Raw genomic sequence first — 1,341 nt, forward strand, 5'->3', positions numbered from 1 at the left:
TCATGCTGGGGGGCAGCACACCCTGGGGATGCTCCTTTGGGGTCCTCTCCTGCCCTTGTGCTGGGGTCCAATGCAGCACACAGCCATCGCTGCTCTGCTGCCAGGCCGGGCAGGGACCACGGTCCTGCCTGCAGCCTCAGCAGGGCCACCAGCACCGCTCGCCTGCCTTCCCCTCCCTTGATGAATGGCACTATTAACCACAGCCTTCTCCCGCAGATCCCAGGGTATTCATCTGAGTGGGGCACTGGAGATGGATGCGCTGCCACAACCCATTATGGGTAGCATCTTAGTTGGGCTCTGCCCTATGCCAGCAGCCCTGCCCCAAGTCCCAAGCCCCCCAGCCCCACCATCAGTGTGAAGCTCGCAGGCAGCTGCCTGCCCATCCTGCATCCCAGCATGCGGGAGCACTGGGGGAATGCAGAACCCACACTGGGAGGGCCCAATGTGCCAGCATCCAGCATCAGACCTGGGTAATCACTTGTAATTAGGGAACATCAGGACCTGGGATTAGCAATCAGAGCCTGCCCCTTCCCCAGTCCTCCCCAGTAATGGTGAGTAATTGATACTAATAACACACTAATTAATTTGTGTTAGGCCTGATCCTGACCAAGTCAATAATGAAGCTCCAGGCAGGATCAGGCCCCACTTGATGGGATGGGGAGGCTGTGCTGTGCCTGCCCATGACTGGGATGGGTGCTGAGCACCATGCAGGATGGCACAGCAGGGCTGGGAGCAGGACCAGGTGCTTTGAGGGGTGACGGAGGGTTTCCTAATTGTTTTCGGGGGGAGGATTTACGTAGTATTATTATTTTTCCTCCTCGTAGCTAAAAATAACCTAATCAGCCTGGCCTTTGAAGCTACCAGGGGGGTAAATAGCATCTTAATATGGATGTGTGTGTCAGCATAATCAGCACGCAGAAAAGGGCCTGCGATGATGGAAGAGTTTAGCATTTAGAGCTCATTAGGCTGATACGGTACCAAGCGGCAGGCGCTGGCGTTGTGCCGTGCTGTGCTGTGCTGCATCCTCACCTCTGCTCACCCGCTGACACCTCGTCCCTGCTCCTCGCCGTGGGTCACCACAGCCTTGGTGCACAGGCACTCTCAGCATGGCTGTGCCTGGCACAGCTTTCCTCTGGGGCTGCACCCAGCAGGGTCACTGTTCCCCCCCAAAATGAGTCAACCCCACTGATCCCACTCTGCACCCCACAGGTACATCCAAGGCGCCTCATCCCCAAAGGACATGGTCATCATCGTGGATGTGTGAGTACACAGGTCGGGGCCAAGCCAGGCCAGGATGGTGGCACAGCTCACCGGGGTGCCGTTGTCCCACTGGTGGCCCTG

The 1,341-nt window shown here is 57.7% G+C and overlaps 1 protein-coding gene across 1 annotated transcript in view; it reads left to right on the top strand.

Annotated features, from left to right (window-relative positions):
• The window catches only part of CACNA2D2 (calcium channel, voltage-dependent, alpha 2/delta subunit 2), a gene marked incomplete at its 3' end in the record, with an annotated part of 173,142 nt that overhangs the window by 163,981 nt on the left and 7,820 nt on the right, over nt 1-1,341 (top strand). The window contains 1 exon segment of the mRNA XM_010019736.1: nt 1,210-1,315. Coding sequence (XP_010018038.1) covers nt 1,210-1,315 — 106 coding nt within the window.

This window comes from Nestor notabilis, unplaced genomic scaffold, assembly GCF_000696875.1.
Source record: "Nestor notabilis isolate BGI_N333 unplaced genomic scaffold, ASM69687v1 scaffold8790, whole genome shotgun sequence".
Taxonomy (NCBI): Eukaryota; Metazoa; Chordata; class Aves; order Psittaciformes; family Psittacidae; genus Nestor; species Nestor notabilis.